This window comes from Ptychodera flava, chromosome 16 (assembly GCF_041260155.1).
Source record: "Ptychodera flava strain L36383 chromosome 16, AS_Pfla_20210202, whole genome shotgun sequence".
In the NCBI taxonomy this organism is placed as follows: Eukaryota; Metazoa; Hemichordata; class Enteropneusta; family Ptychoderidae; genus Ptychodera; species Ptychodera flava.
Window position 1 is genome coordinate 24142898 of NC_091943.1, and position 26735 is coordinate 24169632.

At 37.7% G+C, this 26735-nt stretch overlaps 1 protein-coding gene across 1 annotated transcript in view; it reads left to right on the forward strand.

Annotated features, from left to right (window-relative positions):
• Positions 1-23403, forward strand: part of LOC139114380 (uncharacterized) — a 37208-nt gene extending 13805 nt beyond the window's left edge. The window contains exons 7-21 of the mRNA XM_070676092.1: positions 304-619; positions 2889-3073; positions 3353-3550; positions 5068-5203; positions 5825-5980; positions 6555-6699; positions 7376-7485; positions 9957-10120; positions 10655-10750; positions 14089-14194; positions 15009-15081; positions 15236-15293; positions 20921-20994; positions 21865-21940; positions 22279-23403. Coding sequence (XP_070532193.1) covers positions 304-619; positions 2889-3073; positions 3353-3550; positions 5068-5203; positions 5825-5980; positions 6555-6699; positions 7376-7485; positions 9957-10120; positions 10655-10750; positions 14089-14194; positions 15009-15081; positions 15236-15293; positions 20921-20994; positions 21865-21940; positions 22279-22446 — 2061 coding nt within the window. The 3' untranslated portion in view covers positions 22447-23403. The remainder of the gene's footprint in view (positions 1-303; positions 620-2888; positions 3074-3352; positions 3551-5067; positions 5204-5824; positions 5981-6554; positions 6700-7375; positions 7486-9956; positions 10121-10654; positions 10751-14088; positions 14195-15008; positions 15082-15235; positions 15294-20920; positions 20995-21864; positions 21941-22278) is intronic.
• Positions 23404-26735: the final 3332 nt, after the last annotated feature.

A 26735-nucleotide genomic window follows, 5' to 3' on the forward strand; every position in this document is an offset into this window, starting at 1 on the left:
TGGTCATGTGAGAAAAAGAATCTCACACACCAAGGACCTGGGATCAGATTTCTCACACTCGTTGGGGATATTTTGTCTCACACTCGCCTGCGGCTCGTGTGAGACAAATATCCCCAACTCGTGTGAGAAATCTGATCCCAGGTCCTTGGGGGTGTGAGATTCTATTAATCTCAGTAATTTTAATGTCTTATGATATACATTTGCTTCCTTTTACATGAAGGAACTCTTAAATATGCATTTAAAATCTTTTGACAATTGACATTCCTAACCATTGTTTTTCTTAAATTGTTTTTTTTCCTTTAGTGCTCTGTGAGTTGTGGCTGGGGTGTTCGAAAGCGTAATATCAAATGTTCTGTTGTGCACGAAGAGTCTTTATCGGATTCCGACACTGGTAGCGGTTACCAACCTCATTATGGCAGCGGGGAATCTCCTGATAGCAACGATCATGATGACGAAGACTACTTATCGGATGCTGAGTCCATGCCGTCAAGTGATATGGTGAACCACTATAATCGAACGAATGTCACCTACCTGAACCCCAATGACGATATGCTGTGTACGTATTCCGGTTCTTTATCGGAAAACGTTGCAGCATGTAATAACATGCTATGTCCAGGCGGTGAGCAGAGAACCTCTGAAATTATTTAATACAATTCTTCAATCGTGTGACAAATGTTGTTTTTTTGTGTTGTCGAAGTGTTTACATTCACCAATACATCGACTGATTGAACGAGAGCGCACGGTGGCTACGGCTAGAAAGTAATATACCAGTGCTATGTACAATGCACAATTCGGGGCACATTTCACATTGATAAATAATCATTAGCATAAAGTTTCAATACCGAACAATGCTCATTAATATAATTTGCATAAATAAATACTAATATGCCCCGTATCTAGCACTAATAGCAATGCTAGTACAGGACAGTGAACTTGCATATGAGGTTGATGATGGAAAATAGGATGTTGAATATCACAAGACGTCAGAGTTGGATAAAACTGAATCATTGAAACATAGAAAGCGGCAGAAATTTAGAACATTTGGCTGACGCGCCACCATACCAGCTTTCCAATTTCCACATTGCTGTCTGCGTCATTTTAACTGTCATCCCCTTATCTGTCTGCTCAATAATGCTCGGTCATGGGCGTTGATTTTACGTTCGACGGCGGCAGCTTTCTTTATTTTTATGATGAAATCAATGAGGAAAAAAACGTCTAAATACGAGAAACACAAACATTGATATAATGCAATACTTAATTTGCTTTTTCTCATTGGTTGAGACATGAAATATTAGAATTAATAAAATAAGGGAACGAGTCTCCACACATCGGCTATTAAATTATATTAGGAGTTGTGTTTTAAGGTTTTGTGGTATGGTCCGATTTTGTACTTGTTCAGTGACTATTTTTGTATAGTATACTCATGCTGTGCTCTATGTTGTGTCTCAGACATAACCGATCCGGCTTCGTCTAGCCATGGCTAATTTCTAACACTAAATAACCGAAACAGTGCACAACATGAGCATACTATACAAAAATAGTCACTAAACGAGTAAACAATCAGACCACACCACAAAACATTAAACCACAACTCCTAACACAATATAATAGCCTATGTGTGGAGCTGCGTTCCCTTATTTTACTTTACCAAGTCGAAGTGCAGTAGTACCGCTGGCCACTGCTAACCGCAAGAAATCTAGGTGCTTGCGGTTTCTTGCGTCATTTTTCTAGTCACATTGTAAGGTGGAAAAAATCACAATGCTCGTGAAAGGGTGAATAAAAAGAGCGATTTTCGGATATCTCAGTGCACCATTGCTCTCAGTGTCATAAGCGCTGAACTTGATCGTCATAACCTGTGCTATGTCATGACATCATGCATGCCTCGCAGATTGCAACGCGGGCTCACGATTCAATTTAATTTGCCAGGCAAAGGAAAGGGAAGTCCCACTTTTATGTTTTTTATGTAGTTAGCCCACAGTCCCCCCCACACGTGTGCGGAGGGACTGTGTTAGCCTAATGATGACTTCAAGTGTATTCAGAATAGGTTGTCAGCTTGAAGGTAGGGGGGTTACCATTCTAACGTAAGAGCCAGAATGTGATTTTTCAGGTGTCATTAGTTTGATAGCTAAGGGATAATGTAAACATAAATATTAATAGATATTGCCAGTTGTCTCTAGGCTGCGATAGCGACATCTGGCCGTGTCTTATTTTATGTGGAGAAAAAGCTGTCATGTTGTCCCACTGATGGAAGCTGAATGGGGCAGGAACAAGATATTCAATATCTATTCAATATCAATATGTCAAATAGTTTCACAGAAACGAAACCTTAGTATTGTTTCGTTACATTGTGAAACTATATGACACAATCTTTGGTAAATGCCTGGTTCTATGATCTTTATATAATACAAAACAAGCTGAATAAAAATAGTCATAAAGTGAGCAGCAGCCTTAAAATTTGTGCATTTTTCATAATATTTTATCGAAACGTCTTATTTAAGTTGACATATTCAAAAGTATGATTAAATATTACAAATTCAAAAATTTGGTTGAACATTTGAAATTCAAAACTTTTCATTTGCACGCGTTTTCATCATCCAATCCGCTATAGACTTTTTAAATTGTTTACTTTGCTTAAGTCTTGATGAATGAGTGAATGAATGATAATGTATATCAATCAATCAATACATTATCAATAATCAATAAAAATTAAAAAGATAAATGAAATAAATAAATAAATCGATAAATACATAATCGATAAATTTACACGGTAAGACCCGAAACTCACTAGTCTTCATTGATGTGTCAAAGTTCTATCTGTCCATTGAGATTTAGCATATGAAAGCAAACGGTAATTTTGTCACTTTTTATTTGGTTTTGTTGACGATAAGAGACCTTATGTGGTAAACGCCTGGATTCGTGCTGTATGGAAATTACGTCGGATGAATTCTCAAACAGTAATCAACACAACGATGGCTGTGAAGTAATTATTGCTAACAAAGAGGGTTGTATCGTTGTAAACATCGAAGAAATCGATATAATAAGAAGTGAAGGATGCGTCCAGGATTACCTTGAGGCGAGTACAAGTCATTTATTTAAGCACAGAGGTAGAATCTAGGCTTCGATCTCCATGGTTTTATATACAAATGATTATAGTGCTCATGAGTTTGAACGGGATGTTTGACTTCAGATTGTAGTTATTGTGAAGATCGCAGTGACCAATCTATATGCTTTCCACAAATGCACAAATTCAGAAAAGTTTAAGAAGAGTTGTGTCACTAGTCAAAAGTCAAATGCCATGGTTGACGAGTATCTTGCTTCGAGAAAAAATAATTAGAAATCGTTCTTTAAATAGTTCAAAGACATCCTTTCTGTTGGAGATGGAGATGGACATAAACGACTTTGCGGGAGACACTCCGGCGTGCGATATTTTTCTTCGTCGAGAGAAATCAGTTTGACGTACAAGTCTGGTAGCAACATGACTGGTAAATGGTTTAAAGCATCTTACGAATTTGTACAATGTGGCAGTTGGCATGTATCTCCCTGGAGTGACGTAAGTGACATTCCCATGTGGCACCTATTTCATATCTTCCTCATCGATTAATACTGTTGGTTGTTCCACACTTACAAGGCTCGCCCAGTACACACTCGAGGGCAAGAAGTAAAAACTGTTATCCGTGGAATTCTGAAATGAAACCAAGTTCACGTTGCCATTTCGCTTTATATATAGCATTCCGCGCTGACTGGATACATAATTATCAAAGTGAGCATACAGACCCTTGAAAATATATTTTCAAAATACATTCTAAAATCATTAATTCTGATCACTTCTTCAATAAACCCGTTCCGATAATGTCAAGAATTTTATGTTTTTCATCAGTTTTAAATTGATTGCACAATTGACACGATTGGACCTAATTTGGGATAATTGGATGGTGAAGTAAGGTCGGTTTAATCTGCAAATACAATCTCATCTGTTTTATGAGTGTTTTGGAATATTGTAACAGTCAGCTATAGGGCACCTTACACCTTTGAGAAATTTGAAAAATATGCAGATCAAATTATACCAAATCAGTTCCAATCGTGTTAAAATGAACTTGCCTTTTGCGACTTGCACTATTCAATTTCACGTTCTGTTATATGTTGGGTTGTGTTTTTAAATAATGGCCGATCGTTTAACTTCATTAGAATTGAATGTGCTGTAAGTGCAACGAATTAGTGGGCTATTCAGGGTCTTTACGGCTCCAATAAGCCTTTACTCGTATGTCGTCTATGGTTTCTGGTAAGCAAGGCAGAAGTCCAAGCTACCTTTAGGAAATAATACTTAGAAAGTACATTAAGAATAACGCAATTTGGAATATTCAAGTTCGTATGACCAATTCCATTTTATAAGTTCAAACAACACCGCGCTTAACGTCCGAAAGTAAAACAGCAACACCGCTAAGTTCATAACAGAGAATTTACTAGCCTCCGATTAGGTCCCGGTTAAAAAAAACAACCAAGAAACAAACAAAACAACCCCAATGGAATGATGTAAACGTGCAATAAAAGTTATAAGTCGGCTTAGATTCAGATTTGGTCAGATTGCCACAAATACGCGAGCAGGCCTACGGTGTCAGTGAACGATTGAGGTTTTAAGATTTTAAGAGACAAAAGATTCATATACAGAGTGAACACGAACATACACCGTTTGTCCTAACACTGTCTTGTGTCAGGCCCTCACGCGCACAGGGTCTGTGTGATTACGATATCAATTCTCGTACGCACTTAGGTTTCCGGTGCGTATGCAACAGTTATTTGGTGTACGATACAGCCTTTCATCCAAACGAAAAGTTAATTTTATTCACGGAATATTTTCTTCGTTCACGAAATGTTTTCCACCGCGTACGATATAAAATTTTATGATTTATGTTTCTGTTTTTTGACATTGGCATTCGCGTTTTAATTGTATTTGTATTGTTCTTGTAAGCATTCCTTCCAAAAGTCCAGTCAAAATTTTCAGATAAATATTAATTTTCGCATACATAATATTGATTGTCATCTGATTTTGTTTCTTTTCTCCTATTTTAGTGCAACGTCGCGTGTGGATACGGTCAACGGGTCAGGCAAGTCAAGTGCATCAATAGGGCAACAAACAGACAGACTGACGACAATGCCTGCAGAGGAGACAAGCCAGCGTCAGGCACAAAATGTGACTCATGTCTAGGTATGCTGCATAATTACCTGTCTTCTTCTCATGAAATCATGTTTGTTTGTTCGTGTTGACATTCAGTGATTGTTTTAATCGTCGACTTTATTGAGACAGTTTGAGCATGCCTCTTGACAAGTGATTTTTAGCATATCGAACTCATCGGATATTAATCTCTGCAAACGATGTAGTTCCCAGGTACCGTCTACGGTCAGAGCGAGGAACTTATTATACATGGACGGCGTAAAACTAGCAAATCACTATGCATGATCGGGCTGATCTCCTTCTCTGACGTCATTCAAATTATTAGAAGGCAGACTCAAATCACTGTATTGGATGTTAAGACCTACCGAATTCGAATTTTGTCTTAACTATCGAACTTGCCGGATTCTAAACGTAAAAACGTATTTCAAAAACATAATACTTCCCGTACAACAAGCAGGAATTAAAGTACAACGGATGTTACAAATTTTGAAATGCACAACTCAAACACTTGTCAACGATCACAAATTGAAAGTCAACAAACTTTTACTCGACATTTTTGAAACACATTGGCACAACCACTGCCAATATATATTATTTGTTTATTTATTTTATAATAACTTATTTATTTTTTATTTATTTTCTCTTCCCCTGCAGTTCCGGTAAAAGACCTTGTCCCTGACACTGAGCCCTGGTACATGAAATATACTAATATTACGGACGATACCGAAATATACGAAGATTTCACCAACAGCTACTATAAATCAAATAATTTTCATTTAAGTGACTCATATAACCATATTAACTGGAAAGGTGAGTTTTGTAACGAAAATGTGGTCTCAATAATAGGTTTAATGCAGCAGCAGCAGCAGCAGCAGCAGCACCACCACCAGCGCCACCACCGTCATCATCACCACCATCACCAAAAAACAGGAACAACGAGATGAGTATGTTGACGACAGCTATTTATCATTGACGTGCAAGGCACGCCGATATATTAAACATATGATATGATATCATCTTTATTTAAAAAGAAGATCCACATATTAGCATGCGTGTCGAATGTGGAAGCATCGCATTTACCAAATGTTTCAAGTAAAGAAAAAGCTCTCCACTTTTCGTGTAAAAAAGATACATGTAGTTTCGTTGCGTTTGAAGTGTTTCCGCTCTTTACAGCTGTTAAAACAATACACCGCATTCAATATTAATTAATATGTCGTGATATTGCTGCACTAGCGATGAAAAGGAAAGAAATTATACTAAATGTTTACATTGACGTTCATTTTGAAATCACTCCATGCATTTAACGAGAAAGTTGCAAACAAGTGGAGGCACCAGCTATGCTAACATTTCCAGGCTTTTCTGGACATATCTTTATTTTTGGAAGGGTTGCTGTCGTACAGCACAAGCCCAGATTACAGTGACTTGCAAAAAGCACTACATTTAGACAAAGAAGAGTTGGCAAGATTTGGACACCAAGCAGAGGATTTCATTCTACAGTGTTCCTTTAACGAAGTCAATTGTGATCACCGGTGAGTTAATATAAATTAGCGACTCTTGTCACGAGGACAATTCCAGTCTAGCTCTCCAATAAATAACCATTTTGCATCACCGTATGACAAAATAACATAAGTCTATGGCGTGTAATCAAGGACAAAAAATTGAACTCGTAGTTTTTATAGTAGTCACTCTCCAACTGTGTCTTATTTTTAGCATTTTAACATTCATCCTATCTCATTTCGAAACCGATGCGACTTATGACCATACTCATATATTTGAACATTCGCCGTTGTGTTCTAACAGTATTATTCATTTGAATATTCCTTGAAATCATACATGTACTAAGACATTCATCAAAGCACCAGTAGGTATCTGTTTTGACATGAACACGATGAGTCGCCCGAGGTTACTTACGGGGATGAACTATTTTCGGAACCGCTATCCTTAATGACTTATTACTTCGATAAATTCCGTCAGACCAGTACGCCAGAATGTGGCAGAGCTCACATCACATTTCCTGTCAAGTAGTTTATGTAATCTTTTTGATTGGTTGGCCAATTAATTGATGGGTAGGTAAAGCGTAGACAGCGAGATGTTAATGTAGGCAGGAAGATGTTTATGTAGATAATATGTACTTGCATATTTACTTACCTTATATACATACCTAATATGTCTATTATATTCACTTTCGTCTTTTCATATCGACAGAAACTTTTCCCGATTTCAAAACGACGAATACGGCAATTGCTTCACTTTTAATAGCCTGCATCAGAATAATCAAAGCATATTGACCTCAAATAGACCGGGAAGTCGATATGGTAAATACAATTAATTTAACAAAGCAGTTATTGAATATATATATATATATATATATATATATATATATATATATTATATATATATATATATATATTTGATATATATATATATATATATATATATATATATATATATATATATATATATATATATATATATATATATAATTACCTTATATATTCAGCTAAGGAAAATACAAGTGACGGCAACAGCTTAGCGCTATCTGTTTGCGTAGGTCAGTGGAATGGAAATTATGCTCTGGCTTGCGAGAATGTTGTAGCCACGAGTCGAAGAAGAGTGATGACGAGGTCATTAGGGCATGAGTATTTTCCGAGCTGAACGTAGATTGGAAAATACTATACTTATATATAGCATGCACAAGCTAAGAATTCGTCGATGTTAAATTGTAAAAAGTAACTGGACTTTAATAATCGATCCTGAATGTAAATTTTAGAACAGTTACTGCTTTTAGAATAATGTTTATACAAGTTAGGTAAGTTGTCAATTATTCCAAGTCATCGGTCACGTGAGCGACGAAGGGCGCTCACGTAAGTACTTGAGGAAAAAGAGAGACAATCGATCGGTCTACACGTACCTGCAGTGAATTTATACACAATTTCAAAGACAGCATAGGCTGTAAAAATTGCATCCGAAAATGTTATCCTATTTTAAAGAACAAAATCAACTTAAACTGTAGCGAAACCGCACATGTCATATCGTTCAAATCAGTCAACCGACACTGTTGCAAGGGTTAGGAGGTTATTATAACGAGACCAACTGCGAGCTGGTTGTGTCCGAAAACTTTTCTCGTATTTTGTTTGGATTATGCCGGTGTTACCCTCTTAGATATTTAATGTTGGATTATTTTCGGCGGAGTCTATGAAAATGTTAATATAACGATCACTGTGTGCGCTCGGTTCGAATGCAGTACTGTTGTGTACCCCAATGAACGGCTAATGGATGGGAATTCTCCATCCAATGTTCAGGCAGTCTTGACACACGAAATACGAACCGCCATATTGGCGTTAAAAGTAAAATACAATTCAGCACTCAAGCTTAGCCAAGATAAAGTGTTTTCTTAGATGCCAATAATTAAATCCCAATTTTATGACAGAGAACGTAACGTATGCGTTCCGTACGCGTAACGTTCTGCACAGATTCGGATTAAGACTTGACCGGCCCCGTCGCTTTGCTTTCCACGGCAGCAGTAACTGGCTGGTCGAGCAAGGTTCATACGTCCATGTGCCATTCGCGTTCACCGAACGATCTACGTAACAGCCTACCACTAATGCGACAGTCTGCTGAAGTTTATACATTCAATTCGCTCTGTTTTGATTTTTATATGCCTAGAGACTAGACTTGAAGCAAGTCTAGATGAAGACGTGTTCGTGCCGACTCACACACCCGACTCACACAGTCGCATTGTCTAAAGGATTTTGCTCTGATATCAGGTTAATAGAACACAGAGACAAGAACTTGAAAATACTGAAATTTTACTTTGTGTTTGAAAAACCGTGTAAAGCCATGCAGGTAAAACAAATGACAATGTTAATTTCAGTCTAGACTGAATGTTATCGGCAGTGCAGTGTATACGACGTCTGCCGCACGTGTGCCGTCGTCTGCGAGTGCTCTGCGGTACTTTTTCTCAATTCAGCGCAACTTTGTATCCTTTTTGTAATACCTAAAATATCTCAAAATCAGACGGCGATCGATAAACCAAGAGCAACAATACAAAACAAACGGATTGTCAGCTTTGAATATCAAGTCTATGGTGAAGCGAGCGTGAAAATCGTTCTCGGAAAAGGTGTACGAGAAAAGTGGCCATTTCACGTAGAAAAACGACTGCCAAACAACAAGAGAACGTGTGACATCATCAGAATATGATGAGAACGCGCAGAAAGTGATGATGTATCCGTTCCCGTTCCGTTCCCTTATGAAATCTTAACCTCTCTAATAACCAGAGGATAACTTTCGGTATTTTTTGTAGGGAATGGACAACATTGGCTTGTGCATGTGATTTTTGTTAGCAACGATCCAAGGAAATATGTATAATTGCTTTTGAGACTGTTAATCTTTAACTAATAATCAACCGGGTCTGTCAAAAGTAGAGAGAGTGTGGCACTCGTCTTCACTCCTTTAAATCAGAATACAATAGTTGAATTTAGTTTATGTATTCTCAGTTCCCTTCTATCAAATTTATCCTTAGCTTTCATTTCGTGTATATTACATTAGGGAAAGACTGCATTAACTTGCATTGTACCTGAAACCAGGGTCCTTGCCTGACCAACTCGGGTGACAACAGAAGACTTTTAATCCCGCAAGGTGTTAATGTTCCATTGTTACGTTTATATGCTGCTATTGTAGGAAATCCTCTGACAACAAGGTAAGGAAGTGGGGTATTCCAAAGTTAATGGAGCTTTCCCGTAATGAGGCTTTGTATTCTCTGAGACTTGAAAGTGTTTCTCTGTAGGACTGAAACTGACTCTGTTCATCGAACAAAACGAATACATACCGCTTTATGGGCAAGAAGCTGGTGTACGTGTGTTAATCAACCCGCAAGACATCACCCCCTTCCCGGAGGACGAGGCCATCACAGTTGCTCCTGGATTGAAGACCTCCATCGGAATACGAAAGGTATAGAGAGATTTTATGATGCACTGTTCCTGGTGTAAGGTTAAGTTACAGCCGTTGTATATTTGTGCAAAAATTATTTAAGATTCATCCGGCTGATTCTTTTCCATTTTACCGTATGGTTTTCACAAGGATAAATCGTCAAAATTTTTCAAAAACATACATTTTATTAGAATGTATATGTGGATTTTAAGGTTTTTCGCACTCGAAAGTATAGCCTTAGACAAAAAATTTAATGTTGCTTCCAAAAGAAATTATGATTTGTGTTTTTTCTTCTTTGCATATTCGTTGTCAATATCAAACAAGTTTTGCAACATAATGTCAACCTCGTCACCTTCATGATATGAACGTCTAGATAATTAATTATTGACCTAACAATTCAACCGACGGTTCTAATATCAGGCTAATAAGTCGTGTAAAAATTATTATAAGTCCTACGGTTTGCAGACCATAAAAAACACTTTATTCTACGTGTATTTTGATACTTTAGTGCATCTCATGTTGGCCTGGTAATATAAAAATCTTTTTTAATTACAGGACACTATAGAGAGTCCCGGTGAACCATACACGAACTGTAGCAACATGGATAATTCAGTGTCCATTTATGGAAAAGGGTACAGCTATTCTGATATGGTTGGTATTGTCTTAGGTCTGAAACAAAGTAGCATGCGCAGAAATAATTATTATATCGATATCAAAGACAGGTTTAAAGAAAAAAATTCCTTCGTTGTTTGTAGATCGGTAATGTCTTGCAGATGTTGACAATTAAATTACAGCTACTGTTATGAATTTCTAATCAGCGTTGTTATTATGTTCGAAACAATATAAAGTGAGATGGTTATTAAGTCGAACGGAAAAAGTCCCGGGGACGTATAGATCTGGTCGTGTCCGTGCGTTTATCCCTGTGTCCGTTCACGCAAATTTCTAAGAGATCACCAGAGCAATTTCTTTCAAACTTTGTACGACGATTATACCGTATTTCACACACATGCACGTCGATTTGTTTTGTAATACAATCCAATATGATGATGACAATCAATCGGGCTCGAAATTAGCGGTAGTCCCGCGTCCACAGACTACCAACTTTTTCATGGGGCTACCAAAAGCCATGAAATGGTAGCCCACACGGACTACCAAAACCTAGGACATGAAATTACTTAGTGGGCAACATGATGTTGATCACTGTGAGATGACCGACGCTCATACAGTCAACCCAGCGGGACACAGAAAGGCCAGACTATGACTTTGTTATGTAAATTAAAAGGCGACAGTGCAGTCGAATTTGTTGCGACAAACTTTCAATAAAATATCTGAACTGATGTACTTGGATGACAGGCTCGGGAAATGATGCCCAATAAAAATATATTTTCATAATTATTTAATCACAGTATATCAATCATAATTAAACACGAAATTATTCAAACTGCAAAGAAAAAGCTGTCGGGCCATCCACAAATCACGCTTTCCGAAGTGTACGAGATCATTCCATGATAGTGTACTATGGTGGAGAAATATAGCCAAAATTGCCACGAAAGTATTAGGAACATGACTGTACCAAGTTGTCATCGTGAAATCCATAGCCAAATCTATTTTTAGCTGTGTTATGTGTACACGTGCTGAGTGAAAAATATGTCATGGCGAACATAAAATTTGTATAAGCTCTGCGTATGTGTGAATAGGTCGTCAAACTTTGAGGCGTCAAAGTTATCCACTACACATGCTATACCGTTCTCCTAAGGCTATGATCTGCAGCTTTTGATGTCAAATGACTAGAAAATTCACTTCCTGGATAGAAACATGCAAAATAAATCGTTTCTTGTCTAGATATAAATAAAATATCCTTTACAAAAAACCCTATTCATTAATGCATTGGCTGGCAAACATTGTCACTTGGCTACCAACTTCAAAAAATGGTACCCCAATGGGACTACCAGGGAAAAAAGTTAATTTCGAGCCCTGTATGACAATCATTTTCGTCAATAGTTTCCAGATTCATTAACCGAGTCATCTTCGCTTGCCAAGGCCTGCTGTTCAGGCAGCTGGATGCTTCCCGAAATCAGGCCTTGGCCGATCGATCCCACAGATCATGGTTTTTAAAGCGCCACCACACAACTGTACGAGACCTTTAACCAGCCAATCAGCGATCGCTGTCGTTGTTTACATTTCATTTCTAATTCTTCCCGTACGCATTCATGAAGCGAGAGTGTAAATTTGTAACACTGTCTTGCAGCTTAGCTAAAGTATTTAGCTACTTTGGCGAAACATGGTTTATAAATGTACTTCGATCCAAACGATCGTCGAGTCCTCCGCGAACTTTGTTTAGAATGCAAAGTAAGTGCACACTCTGCACTTTGCCGGCGGCATCTCGGATTTCTCTGTTTATGCAACGCGTGCTGTGATTGGTCCGCCTGATTTTCAAGTTCTATCAGATTTCCTTCGACAGTATATCAGCGTGATCACGCACGGCGTAGTTAGTGGAAGACTCCTGTCTGGCTAGCGAGCCGTGCGAGCGGACGATGTAACCGAGTGGGACTATGTCATTGACAATAGACAGGTTTGGCTACACGTTTTACGTGAACGTGAACGCGTAGAATCCACGTTGGCGTTGGCGTACACGTTCACGTGCAAAAATCCATTTGGCTACGCGTTAGGCCCTACGTGACCCGTTCGTGTGGCACGCGCAAGAAATGATTCGGCTTGACTTGGGTCGTAGTCTGTTTCCGCATCACAGGGATAGCTCAATGGTTATCCGGTATGCCGCAAAACAACGAAGAAATGTCACATAAAAATAACGAAAATACATAAATCTTTTTGAGGATATCACTACTATATATCCAACTAACAATGTGCATGAATGATTCACAATTTATAGCGAGCGCAGCGAGAGCGGCCGGCGAGCATTAAGACTAACGTGTGTACAAGAAATTTAGAATGGAATCTATATATACCTACGAGTTTTGAAAGGAGAGCACTTCCATGGAGGCGGCCATTTTGAATACTTTTACACAGATTGCGTGAAATTAAAGATATCATCTACCACAAATCTTACTCGACAATGTGTATTTCCGACAAAAGAATCTCTCTATTCCAAAGAAGTGTGAAATTTGTTTCAAAATGACTATTTTCGATCCCTTTTGAAAGCCCAGATCGGTCATCACTGGGCACCGCCATTTTGAAACAAGCTAACTCTCGCGAGAACGAACGGTCAACTCACGTGAGAATTTAAATAGTGTGCTGAGACTACCGCCACGGGTGTTTTACATTAGACCGCCTCTGTTCCCGCCCCTGTTACAATAGACTGTTCTGAATTATATAATTTACCAGTTTTATATAATTTTCGTTAGTGAACTGGCATTTCCGAGTTAATTGCTATAAATGTTATTCTAGAAAACAATTGACAACAATTCAACCTCAATGGCCAAGATATGCATCATGCATCAAATACGGAAATTAGCATGCTATTGCCTGAAAACATCAATGACGATATACCCTACTCTGAGCTCGCTCTCAGGTCAGACCTGGTACATATTATCATGGTTTGTTTTGATACCTGAAGATGAGAATAAATTTACACGTTTACAAATTACGTGAAAACAGCTGTCTCCACGTAAATACGCGACGCCGGCTCCGTGTACTTGGAGAAAGTACGCACAAGTCGATGACATCATCGCAGAAATTCGTGACGTTACAAGTTCACGTTCACGTAAAACGTGTAGCCAAACCTGTCTAGTGACCTGTTATGTTTCAGTCGAGAACCGCCCAAGAAATGGGTAACACTTCGTGATGCTGTCTTGTTTATTTAACTAATGAACATGTAACAGAAACGATTATTCGCACCGAATGCTTTCAACAACTTATAGAATTGAAATCTACCAAAAATAGTGGACAAAAAATAAATTTATCACTGAAAGAGCAAACCTAAATTGAACAGTAATCTTTATATACCGTAAATTTGTTGTATTTTTTTATAGGATTGCCACAAGTCTATGCTGCAGCAATACATACGTCATTACTGTGATTGTGTGGACACGTTGCATCTGAAAGGACGTTATTGCAATATAGCAAACCAGAAAGAAGGCAAGAGGATGAATATGTTTTTTGTTGTTATCAATCATCTATTATTTGACAACACGTGTAGCAACTAGAACATTCAATGAGACAAGCCAAGGATTTTGAAATTATTGTTACTATGACAACACTGCTTAGTGTTGCCGATAGATATTCATAAGATTGTTTAGTAAAGGTTCATCAGCATTCCCTTATGGAAATATTTCAGATCTACAACACCTTGAATGGCACATTCTAAAAACAGAAGTGCCACCATCTTAGAAAACCTTGCACAATAAAAACCTTGACAATATGGATCTTATTTTGCTTTACTGCGGCAAAATCCAGACAACTTGAAAATCCGTCTATAGATTTAGCACTATTTGCAGACGATTAGGCATGGAGAATCAATAAGGATTTTCACGGCACAGAAGAAGGAAATGAGTAATATTCATTTTGAAGAAACAAGACAATTTTCTGCAAGATTTAGGAAGCTTCGTCTCTGCGAAACTAATATTATTAGATAAAAGCAAACACAGAATGTGTTCTTAAACGCATAGGTTTTCAAAAAGCCAGCAAGCATGTGCAGTGGGAAACTGGAAGATCCGTCGCCCGAGGGCGCTTTCTACGCCCCCGCGCCTAAAGGGGAATGTGGAGAGCGCCCTCTAGCGACGGATTTTCAAGGATAGTGATTCACTGAACAAAAGACTGCAATTCACTTGTCCAAGTTTCTACATCAGCATTCTAAAGAAAGACAACATCTCAGAGACGGCGATTCCAAGTATTACGAAGAATTCCCTTATTCTGCACCTGACCGTGACATGAATTTTTTGTCCTGCGACAGAAAAGTGCCGTCAGTTGATGGAATATTTTTACCAACGCGGATTGTTGTCTCAGAACTGTACAGAACCCTGTAGGTAGGTGACATTTTCATGCTTTTGTTTTATTTGCCTCAAATGATACTGATTTCTGACCCGTTTTGATGACTTATTACAAGAGAGTAAAGGAGATGATGTTAGTTGCTTTTGTGATTTTGTTTGATTTTGCCACATCACTCTTTTCCTTCTGTAGAGAAGTTAAGTACAGCAAAACGATGTCACAATCACTTTGGCCTCCAAGTAAATACGTGGTGAGTAACGTTTCATTGCTTTGATAAAGTTCATGTGCTATGTGTGGTAGCGAGTATGTGTTTGCGAGTGCTTCATGAACTCTACATAGTGCTGAGGTGTCGCAGTCTGAAAAATTGCTACAACTTAGCTCGGTCTTTAAACAACGTTGTTCAGGGATTAGGAAATAGCCGAGCTGTTTTGATTGCGATGTATTCGATACAGGTGACTGGGTGCCTTATGTTGTAAGTTCTAATCGAATCTGATCGAGAATTTACTGAATCATAAATGTTGCAAGTACCTTCAAAGAGGGAAAAGTGTAAACGTAATTTTCAATCGGCAGAGGCCAAGCGCGAAGCGTGATCTAGTTCAAGCACGATTGGAACTAATTAAGGATAATTCGGTTGTGAGCTAATGTCGGTTCAATCTGCAAATGCAACATTCAGCTATAGGGCACCCAACACTTTTGAGAAATATGAAAAATATAAAAAAGATGCAATTCTCCCAAATTTGTCCTAATCGTGTTTTACTTACTTATATATATAGTATATAGTGGTGTGCATTGTCTTTAGAAAAACATATCTGAAGACCTAGTGAGTTGGATTTGACATTTGCAATATAGCGAGAGTGCTTCTCCTTAGTGGCTTCTCTGTCCCTAATTGCATAAATAGGTTGATTTGTGTTGTCAACTCTAATGATGTTATTTCAAAAACATTCAAACGGCTTGCAAGTTTTCCTACATATTCTACCAAAACAGAACAATGCTATCAGCAACTTCACAATCCAGTCTGAAAAGTGTTGCTTGAGATGGTATGAAAAGAATTTGTCCAGGCCAGAGTGCATGGACTTGTACTTTTGATGGTTCGTTTACGTCTTCTGAACAAGACAAGTGATATAATGTCTTAAGTATAATGCACTCTAAAGGGCTTTTCTGTTTATGGAATGTCATCCTACGAAGTTGCATTTGATCGTCAGCATTTTCAATAAATTCCTACCTTAGTGTTAATTTATCTATTTGTCGGTATGCAATGATGTATCACTATTTGCTTTAGGCCAACGTTTGCCCTACCAACATGGTGTTTAGTTGTTTTCTGTATTCTACAAGAGTTTGGACCTACTTTGCAGCTACATAATTTTGAAATTAAATCCTTTCGAAAACCAATGTGCACGTCGGTGTCAAACAAAAAGTGTAAACATCTGTAAAAGAGTGTCATAGTAAATGTATCATGCCAAGCCTGACATTCAGTGACAGATTGCGGTTAAACTGTTTATAGCAATGGGAGCAATGTGTACTGTAAAATATATAGTATTTTGTTCCTACTTTGAATATCAATGCATATTTCGAAATAGCAGAATGCTTTTACTGGATGGGTGATGCAGCGACGAAAACAATATATTAAAGACCGTCCTTTATACGGTAATTGCTGCATTGCAACCACTAGTACTATTTACCTCTAAAAGTTTTAATATTAAAGTGGCACTCCCATTGGTAACATTTTTAAAGCACATTTGTAATGCCAACGGTCGATATTTGACGTGGCGACTGCGCGCGGATCGCGAGATATCGATAAAAACATGTCTTCAAAAAGTAAAAGTTTGAATTCCGGTGGCCCACCTAAATTCAGCTTCCGAACATCGAACGTTCGGCACTGGGGCCATTGTCAACTAAGCTATGGAGTACGAGTCTACGCTGACGCTGCTGTACGCCACAGTACCACTGGCGTCGGTGATCGGTCATGCCCCGTGGGAGAAAGCTGAGTCTTACTGACTTGGCGTAAAAACGAAAAACAATTTTTGCTGATTCCACCAGAATTCGCATAGGTGACTAGCACAGTTACGTGCGGTTGATACATAGCGGCCGCCGTGTGGTATGCATAGACGCATACCACGTGCGCGGCGTACTGTGTGGCAGACGACAAAATGTAGTCATCGGAGGCGGCTAATATTTGACACGTAAAACTGATATTTATGTGGTATTGGTTAAAAATATAATACAACTGATTTAGAATAATGAAAACGACAAAAACTAAGGAGAAGTTTTAAAAAAACTTACCTGAGGTAAAGGCATAATGCTGTAGGCCTATATAAAGTCTTCGCAGTGGGAAGTAAATTAATTGCGTCGTTTGAACTTATTGTAGACTCCCTAGAATATCGTCAATCAGCATAACAACAAACCTTCGGGGGATTTCGGGTCAAAATCAGAAACGATCGTAAAACTTCGGAATGTGAAAAATACGCTCGGGAAATGACATGTTTTTATCGATATCTCGTGATCCGCGCGCAGTCACCACGTCAAATATCGACCGTTGGCATTAAAAAAATGTGTTTTAAAAATTTTACCAAGTGGGATTGCCTCTTTTTGAATGCTAACTTTCCAGTTGATATTTTACGTACAACGATACACTCAGACGGGAACGACAATTTTACTGCAGGAACTCACAAGCGAAGGAAAAGAGGTAGGAAGGGTGGTGTAAGACAAAAACTGAGACAGCGAAAATCCAGACTGCCATTACCAACTGTACTTCTAGCAAACGTTCGTTCGTTACGTGCAAAGGTCGATGAACTGCAAGCTAATGTAAACTACATGAATGAATATAAAAATTCATGTCTGTTTGCTTTCACGGAAACTTGGTTGGATGAACAGGTGGTGATCAAGATTTATTTGTTGATGGTTTCGGTACACCAATCCGTTTGGATAGAGACAAAGAGAAGACAGGAAAAGATCATGGCGGCGGAGTGTGTTTTTATGTAAATGAGCGATGGTGTAAAACCGTGACTGTCCGTGATGGAATGTGCACACCTGATATTGAGCTATTGTCTATTTCTCTTCGTCCGTTCTACATTCCCAGAGAATTTTCTCAATTGTTTTTCACTTTAGTCTACGTACCCCACGAGCGAATGTTTCTACAGCAGCTGAACACATATCAAATAATTTACAGAAATTGGAATCACTTGCCCCGGATGCTCCGAAGTTTGTACTTGGTGACTTCAATCATTGTGACTTTAGTAAGAGTGCAAAAAATATCCACCAATATGTTTCGTGTCCTACTCGTTTTGATAAAATACTTGATAGGTGTTATGGTACAGTTCCTGACGCATACAAATCTTTTGCGTTGCCCTCTCTTGGATCTTCAGATCACAATGTTGTAATGCTTGCCCCTATCTATAAACCAGTCATTAAGCGGATTCGTAGAGTAACAAAAACTGTGAAGAACTGGTCAGTAGACAGTATTTCTAGCTTACAGGCGTGTTTCGAATGTACTGACTGGGAGATGTTTTATCATTCTTGTATCGATTTTAATCAACTTGCCGATGTCGTTTCTTCCTATATTTCATTTTGTGCGGATTCTGTTATTCCTACGAAAAATGTTAAAATTTTCCCCAATAACAAGCCATGGGTGACCAAAAAATTAAAGTCTATTCTCAACCAGAAGAAGAGAATCTTTTTTCAGGGTACATCAGGCGGGAAGCAGTTGATAAACAAAGAAGTCAAGAGAGCGATTAGGCAGGCAAAGTTAGATTATAAAAATAAAATTCAATCAAAGTTTCTTTCTGGTAACTTTCGATCTACTTGGCAAGGTATCAAGCATATGGCAGCAGTAAATAAGGTTACTCCTTCAGAGTCAAAAGTTACACTAAATAACTTAGACTCAGTGGCGCTGCCAAAGGTCCTGAACACATTCTTCACTCGTTTTGAAACAGAGATTTTTCATCTCAAATCTCAAATCTAAAACAGTCATTGTCTCCTGAGTTAGGGATGTCTATTGAGACAGAGAAAGTAGCTAAAACTTTAAAATCATTAAATGTGAACAAAAGTCCAGGTCCTGATTGTATTTGTGGTCGCACCCTGAAGTTCTGTGCTGATCAGCTTAGTGTAGTCTTACAACACCTTTTCCAAGTTTCTCTTGATACAGTTAGTATTCCTGCCATATGGAAAAATTCTATAGTAGTACCAGTCCCAAAGAAAGCTAGCCCTAAAGAACCCAATGATTTTCGACCTGTTGCTCTTACTTCCCTGGTAATGAAAACATTTGAGAAAATAATTAAGTCCATTATTCTGACAAAGGTTGGCAACAAACTAGACCCCCTACAATTTGCATATCGACCGGGAAAAGGTGTTGAAGATGCTAAGCTTTTCATTCTCAATACACTGTACAAACACTTAGAAAAAACAGGTGCTCATGCAAGAATCCTTTTCGCAGATTTCTCCAGTGCTTTCAACACAATCCAACCCCACATCCTTGCAGTAAAACTCTTAAAATTAATTTTAGCAATCAACTTGTACTTTGGATTATTGACTTTCTTACAAATAGATCACAAAGGGTGTTTGTCAATGGTATTTTGTCAAGTATCATTCAAACAAATACAGGTTCTCCTCAGGGTTGCGTTCTGTCTCCTCTGTTGTACATCCTTATACTGACGATTGTAGAAGTACACATGAAGGTAGCCACCTTGTTAAGTTTGCTGACGATAGTGCTCTGCTTACACTTCTACAGGGATCAGAATGTCATCATGGTCCCGCTCTTAGTGAGTTTGTTGAGTGGTGTGATAATTCGTATCTAAACTTAAATGTTAAGAAAACTAAGGAAATGATAATTGATTTTAGGAGGCAAGAACGCAACCCTCCTACGTCCGTTGTTCACGATCAGAAGTCGAGATTGTTTCGAAGTATACATACCTTGGTTCAATATTTGACAACAAATTGAAATGGGATCATAACACCGATGCTATACTGAAGAAGGGGCAGCAAAGATTGTACTTTTTAAGGAAACTGCGTTCATTCATGGTTGATAGACAAATTTTATCTCTTTTTTATAAATCTTACATTGAAAGCGTTATCTCATTTTCATTCATTTGTTGTATCAAAATCTGTCTGTTAAAAACAAAACTTCACTTGATAGAATTGTTTCACTTAGCTCAAAACTAATTGGTATACCCAGAGAAGTCTTTCTACGTTTTATAATCAGCAAGTACTCAGGAAAGCCCGCTCAATTCTTTTGTCTAGTGATCATATTTTATCAGCAGAGTTCGACACACTTCCCTCTGGTCGGCGTTTTAGATACCCGGCTTGCAGGTCAAACCGGCGCAAGTTGTCATTCATTCCAACCGCTGTGCGGCTTTTAAATGATTCCTAAACTGTTTTTTTTGTATAGTCCTGCGTCTCCTACCATTTTGTAAATTTGTATTATATATATTTTTTTGATGTTGTATTTGAGCCACGCTTTTTAATTGCCCATGTTTGGGATAAATAAAGTTCTATTGATTAGGGAGCCCAGCAGCAGCGTGTACAAACAAGTGCTCTACCAGTCATGGAATGTGGAGCAATACTAGATATTTGCTTGGTTTGAAATCAAAGGATTACTCTGGAGAAGTGTATTGCTTGATACAGTGTATGAAATAAACCCCCATAACTTGTCAGGTCCTCGACAGGTTTTTATGCCAAGAGTGTCAATTTTATTTAATGGGATTCATAACTTTATACAAAGCCTGCCAATACCCGATTTAGTTTTACTGAGCCGCGGAATCTACTAAAAACTATTCCCAAAAATCGTCAATGAAATGTCATTAAGGTAGATAGGTCGACCGCAATGTTTAACGGATTATAAATATAGTATGCTCAGCATTGCTATCATCTTGCTTGTCATTTCAGGGAGGGCTGATAAAAGTGCTGCGTCCATTAAATGAGAAAGTTCGGAATACTGTTGTCGATGAAAAGACTGCAAGGTAAAGTGTCTGTGGCAAGCATAGAATGCATCACATACAATTAATGCTGTTTTATTTAGTTAGGGATTGTTAATATTAACGTATCGGCAAAACTTATATTCAAAATAGCACGATTAATCTTGGAAATATGGTGCTTGATTAATTTTCTGTATGTGAATTTGGTCACGTGATCGTCACAGCGGGAGTATGTCGCGTCAACAGCGTACAAAAAGGATATTCAACTCGCACAACTTTGTACAAGTTTCGGTCTTGCCTTCGTTCATTGTGTGTTTAAGTATTCATAGGATATGATTTTTTTCGAAAACGACCTGCATATAATCTCAAATAATCCTGGTGCTAATCTGAAAGATTTATTAAGTAAAAGGCGTACTGTAACTTATTACGTTATTGGACTCTGCATCCCTAACACTCTGATACTGAAATGTACTGTACGATGGAACTCATTAATTAGCTATAGAAATTGTTTTAAGACCGTCTTTAAACCCATATGAAGCCTGACTACGTCATAGCTCATGACGTCATGTGCAAGTTTTCAGTTGAAGAGGTTACTAAAGACTAATTCAAATAAAGTTGTGACATTTCTGTGGTGATTGTTCAAAAAGCTATTTGATAAATGAATTGGCAAACCCCTGCTGTAGCTCTTCAACAACAGAATTTTCGTCTTTGGCCTTTCAGTGCCTTGACAGGCTTAGGTTTTCAAGCGGTCCAACTGTTCGGTCACATCATGACTTCAAATTTAGTTAAAGAGCTAAACGTGCAACGTACTGGCAACGTCCTTTCTGTTTTGACGACGCGTAGTTCACTTCATTCAGAATTATTGCATAACATTATAAGATTATTGATTTCGTTTTAAAATCGATCCAATTTCAGAGAAAATCTGCTACGCCTTTGTGTGTACTTCGAGGAATTGAACTATCAGAAAATTACAAAGTTACCCGCCTACACGGTAAGTCTGTCTGTCTGTCTGTCTGCCTGTCTCTCTGAAACGAGCTTGAAGAAAAAACGGCATTAGTGTAATTGGTGCAACAAAGCGACCTCTTTAAAACGATTATTTCCCATGGATTGACGAAAGTTCCATTATGGCATAATTGCCACGACTTATGTGCGGCACATTTCTGACATGTTTTACTATTCCTGACTTAACTCATTTCATTCTATTTTAACTACGAATGTACACTACATTTATCGTCGTATGGTACTGAAACGATCGGCCATACAATCTTATATCTATCAAAATAACTAACACCAGTTCTCGTTAAATGTCGTTTCTTTTCCTTTTTTCAGATTGAAGAACTTTTGGCGAATCTTGGCGGCATTCTTGGACTCTACATCGGAATGTCACTGATCACTGCTTTTGAAGTCCTTGAACTCCTTCTGAATGTTCTGCGCCATCTTGCAACGAAGGCTTCAAAGCGCAAAGCGGTGCAATCGCCAGGTCCAACTGATTTGTAAACGACGCAAACAGTTCAATGGAATTATGGAAAGTTTGTTGATAATCGGATATTAAATTATTCGTCAAGCTGTATTCGTCAAATGTCATGAAGTATTTACGTCTGCAAAAATCCTATCCTGTTTTAATTAAGCTACATTTTTCAGCTAACACTATCATAATAACATGGATGAGAAAAGACGTCTATTATACGTTCATATAGGCAACATATGTACGCCGAATCAGAATATTTCTCAACGTCTTATCATATGAAGCCTTTCTACAGAAACATTTCTTCTCAGCAAAGAAGCCAGTGAGACAGATATTCCCGTGAGGACATTCTATTGTAAATTAGGAGATGCTACATGGAATATTGCATGTCTTTGCTCTCATGATGGGTGATAGCATTCCTGGCTCTGACTCACAACAGTAATTTCTTCTTTTCCGAATCAGAATAACTTCGCAACTTTCGATTCATGTACATGTATCCTGGCAGGATACACATATCCATTACGGACACATGGTTTAAACACATTGCTTGTTTAAGATTACGCTATTGTTATTGTCATTTTCCATGTGTTTCTTGGACGTGATAAATTATCTATCTTGAATATCACCACTATTATTGGATATGTTTTGATGTTAAATTATCACACATATGTTTTTATACAGAAGTAATAACAGAAAATCTGATTTTTCGGTGAAAACTGAGAATTGTGTGAAGGAGACAGCTCTTCATGCTCTCATTCCATCAGCTCACAAGCACTTTCATGTTCTAAAGGCAATAACAACAATCTAAATGTCTCCGGTAGCAGGCAACTTCATCAAACCGTTTATCAGCATAGTGTCCTTATTCGAGATAATGATATAACTTGCTAGCTGTAGTGTTACACCTTCACACCTTACAATATGTATAGAAACTTTAACTTGTGCAATAAGGCAATAAACGTATTCGCAACTATTCTGAAATACACCTATGTACACCATTAATACTTCTTTCTGAAAAGTTAATTACATACTAGTTAACATACTCATCCTAACAGAAGATAACTCATACACACATACCTACATACATACATACATACATACATACATATATACACACACACATATATATATATATATATATATATATATATATATATATATATATATATATATATGTGTGTGTGTGTGTGTGTGTGTGTGTGTGTGTGTGTGTGTGTGTGTGTGTGTGTGTGTGTGTGCTGACGTACAACATTAAAAAATTTGTATGTGTTCACACACGTTTACGCACGTTATTAGAATTTAGCTAGGAAGTTCCTTCCCGTGCAAACCTTTTAAGTTGTCTAGATAACAAGTGATTGTCATATACCAGATACGAAATGACACAATCGGTTGCTGACCGAGTAGCTACGATAATTAGCACCCAGTGTTAACAATATACTCATTAAAAATTGCATTTCCTTGTCAAGCATCATGATTCGTTTCTGTGTATTGGTAAAAGTGTCTATAAATAGGCCCGGTACAACTTGTGCGTATACTTTTAAAAATGTCTTGTTCCTTCTCCATCTTGTGAATTTTAAAGCTCAAAGAACATATACCTCTCATTTCTACACGCCACTTTGTCATTTGTTAAAAATGCAATGCTGGTTTCTATGCCACTTCCTTATCTGTCATGCCCTAATATTATTTTAACCAACATCGATTTTATTTCTTTAAATTAAGCAGGAAATCTTCTCTACATGATCTCTTAATCGTCCAGTCGTATCCCAATTTAATTAGTGCTTATGACCACGATCCTTTCAAACTTATCACCCAGTTGCATGTTACTAGGCACCACGCATTAAGTTTATCAGCTTTCAACGCTGATAGACTCAGCTCAGTAACAACTGAATACACAAAATTAATATGCAAGCTAAGATCGTTTACAATTAACACGATTGGAACTAAATTGGGACAATTGGATTGGCAGAATTTCTAAAGAATTTTAGAAATTTCTCTAATTTTACACCATATTTGCTTACCATCTTTGAAATTTTATACACAATTTACGATGCTGTTGAAATCTTATGAGTAAGAATCAGTGCATGATAGTATCTAATGCAATATTGTTCAAAACATATGAACAATATTCACATTTGGATGAAAATATGAGAGTTTGTCCGTAGTTTCTTCATTACTGAAACACTAGTAATAATGTCAGTTTGTCATTTTTTCTCTACCAAAATGAAGCTTTTCGATTGATTTACAGTTAAGTCAGTCAGGGTCTTTTAAAATGTGCCCTGACTCAATTTTATGTTTATGAAGCCTTAAATTCATGAAAAAGTCAGGGGCATTTCAAAAGTGCCCTGACTCAAAATTCGTCAATTAGAGAAATTGTAAGCATTTTTTCTCGCTTCTTCAGTACATTTACACAAAAATGAACTTATTTTCATAAAAATGAATCCGATGAAAGAGGTATGCAATAATCGTTGTGTTTTCGTTGTTTTGTCCGATGAGAACAATATTTCAAATTTTACACGATTCTATCATTTTGTAAAATTTCAGCTGTAAAAATTTCGATTTCGTTACATTTTCCTAATAATTACTCTCATCCAATTTTCCCAAATTAGTTCCAATCGTGTTAATTGCATTTACTGGATGAAAAGCAAAACAAGAACAACAAGAACAGCAGCAGGAACAGCAGCAGCAGCAACAACACAACAATCATCATCTTCATCATCATCATCTTCATCATCATAACCATCATCGTCATCATCATCGTCAACGTCATCATCAAAAACGATAATCAAGACATTACGAGTTTATCACTCGCCGTATCGTACCATACCATTGCCAGAGTTATGAAAGTTTGTAACATATCATACAAGAAAATCACTCGATCGCAGATTATTAAATGGAAGTTGGGATGGCGAGTCACATATATTTGTGACACGTAGGTCCTACATTTGACATATTTGGGTAAGAATAAAGATCTAAAAGGGAGAAATTGGAATAGTAAGTCGACGCTCTCTTAATCTTTCCGAACGTCTATGCCAAACGTACGTGACGTCCGCTTGGTCACATGATCACTCGACTGTAGAAAAACAAGTGATCACATGATCGCTTGTTTTCCTACAGTCGAGGAAGTTTCACTTCCCTAAATGATTACTTTCAGGCGTCCAGTCGTATACTACGTTAAGTAGTTCCGTGCTTATTGCCACGATCCTGTCAAACGTATCACCCATTTGTATGTTACCAGGCACCATGCACTACGTTTAACAGCTTTCAACGCTGATGGACTCATCTCAGTAGCAACTTAAAAGATTGACTTGAGTTTCGATCATATTAGATATTTTGCATGCTAGTTATTCTCGGCATTGGATTGTTAGATTTATCGCCTCACATTTGATAGAACTTAACATGCAATGTCAACGCGCTCACAAAAGTATTTTACAATTGTATTTACTGTATGAAAAGAAAAACAACAACGACAACATCATCAACTACAAAAACAACAACAATAATCACCATCACCCACCACCACCATCACATCACCATCATCATCATCATCATCATCACCACCACCATCATCACCATCATCATCATCATCATCCAAGAAAAGCACTCGATTGCAGATTATTAAATGGAAGTTGGCAATGTCACATATATTTATGATATATTTTGGAAAGAATCAAAGTCTAAAGGGGAGAAATTGGAAAAGTAAATCGGCGCTCTGTTTTGCCCTGTTTGTGTGATTAAACTTTAACCTGGCTGGAGACGTACAATACGTGCACGATCATAAGTCTATTTCTCTTTATTACCAACAGTTTGTCAAATTTTGGCATTTCTTTAAAAGAACTAATAAAATTGATGATTATTCAATTTTCACTTCTTCATTTCAAGTCAAGTTAAGTTTATTTTGAACGACGTACTTCTATACAGGTGCTGTTGAAAGAGATTTTATTGCGATAGCCAATTTGTGACAATAACTTAAACTGTCTGCGGTGACCGGGTGCCTTATGTTGTAAGTTCTAATCGAATCTGATCGAGAATTTACTGAATCATAAATGTTGCAAGCAAGCACGTTCAAAGAGGGAAAAGTGTAAACGTAATTTTCAATCGGCAGAGGCCAAGCGCGAAGCGTGATCTAGTTCAAGCACGATTGGAACTAATTAAGGATAATTCGATTGTGAGCTAATGTCGGTTCAATCTGTAAATGCAACATTCAGCTATAGGGCACCCAACACTTTTGAGAAATATGAAAAATATAAAGATGCAATTCTCCCAAATTTGTCCTAATCGTGTTTTACTTACTTATATATATAGTATATAGTGGTGTGCATTGTCT